Below are 1,764 nucleotides of genomic sequence, written 5' to 3'. Positions count from 1 at the left end.
ACACACACACACACACACACACACACATATATATATATATATATGTATGTATGTATGTATATATATATGTATATATGTATATGTATGTATGTGTGTCGTCTACAGTCATATGCCAAGACCGACACAAACTGCATCAGTACCGAACATTTCTTACGTACCAATTACTATACATCCGATACACAGGTCCTTCAAACCCATCACACACCAAGAAGTGAATCGGATCGTGCTCAAAGAACGCAAGCACAAAGACGAGATTGAACGGCTTACGCAACGTGCTAGCAGCATGTTCAATGCCTGGACGATGGCAATGGTCAACCAGAGCAGCGTGCTGGTGTGTGGCCTGGGCTCGAAGAGAGACCTACTAGTGCGGTATTCGCAGCAGGAGTTGGCCAAGTACAAGATGGTGTATGTGCTGGGCTATCATCCGGATATCACCGTAGGCAAGGTGGGTGTACGGAGCGCTATAGTAGTGGGGTGTGTACGTGTATAGGGACAAGCACGAGCAGAGTAGACCTATTCATGTATCGTACAAAGACCATAGTTCTCAATTCGGGGTCAAATTCCGTCTGAGATCCCCTACTTTAACTCACTTTGTTCAATGTATATATCCATCCAAGGTCTTACATTAACGGTATACACGTCTGATTTCAGATTCTCAACCAAGTGCTGACGGAGATGTTTGGATACACCGAAGTGTCGCGACAACCGGCTGACCAACTGGCGCTGATTAAACGCCACTTCAGGCAAGAGTCGGCGACTCTAATGGCGACACAGTACAACGTTCCCAAGGGACACAAGGTAGTATTGCATGGTTGGTAGTGTATGTATACTCAATGCTTGTGTGTACAACGGTACAGACACAGCGTTGTTAAAGATGTAATGACTTCTGATTGGTATATTCACGGTACCTTGCCATGGTTAAACGGTACAACGTCTCCAAGGGACACAAGGTAGTATTACATGGTTGGTAGTGTATGTATACCCAATGATTTTGTATACAATTGTACTTTCTTATTTTCAAACGGTACAACGTCCACAAGGGATACAAGGGAAGTACTGGTTGTGCTTGTTGTTTGTTTGTAGTTTGATGTATCTTTGCTTTCTGAGGCTAATCAAGGAAATGATGCCAGACGGCGCGAGGTTGTGCTGGTTGGTCATGTACATAGGCGTCTGCCTCTTGAAATATTTATCTTCCTAGCTTTGGAACCATCTCACTTCGTGACTTCAACCTGAACAGTATGACGTGACATCTTTAAAACTATAGTCAGTGATGCTGTCAAACATATAGCCGAAACAAATTGAATTTAATACCGGACGCCGCTTATTAGAAAATCTATCACTCACTATGTCTAGACCGAGTGCAAATTACAATCTCATGAATTGTTAGCCGACATCGTCATTGCTTTCATTTTACCTTTCATGTTACACCTTTGTGGTATGTCGTTCCAGGCCAATTTCGACGCCAGTCTAGGCGAGCATCTCTTTCTCATCATCCACAACATCGACGGTGTGGGCATCAGAAGCAAGAAAGACCAGGCGCTGCTGGCTGAGCTCGCACGGGAGTCACGGGTGCATCTCATTGCGAGTATCGACCATGTGCACGCGTCATACTGTAAGTAGAGCGGTGTGTGAGAGGACGTGGATATTTGTCTATATACATTGTTATATTAGAGTATTGATATACTGATATATTGCTATGTTGATATAGACATATATATATATATATATATATATATATATATATATATGTATATAGTATATTAT

At 42.6% G+C, this 1,764-nt stretch overlaps 1 protein-coding gene across 1 annotated transcript; it reads left to right on the top strand.

Moving 5' to 3' along the window:
• Positions 1-109: 109 nt before the first annotated feature.
• SARC_15404 (hypothetical protein) lies at positions 110-798 on the top strand (the record flags this gene model as incomplete). Its single annotated transcript, XM_014290477.1, has 2 exons — positions 110-445; positions 652-798. Coding segments are annotated over 2 exons (483 nt in total), but the record flags the coding sequence as incomplete, so codon positions are not given.
• Positions 799-1,764: the final 966 nt, after the last annotated feature.

Source organism: Sphaeroforma arctica (genome assembly GCF_001186125.1).
Source record: "Sphaeroforma arctica JP610 unplaced genomic scaffold supercont1.6066, whole genome shotgun sequence".
NCBI lineage: Eukaryota > Ichthyosporea > Ichthyophonida > Sphaeroforma > Sphaeroforma arctica.
Note: the sequence above shows the minus strand (reverse complement) of the source record. Positions and strands in the feature narration are given on the sequence as shown.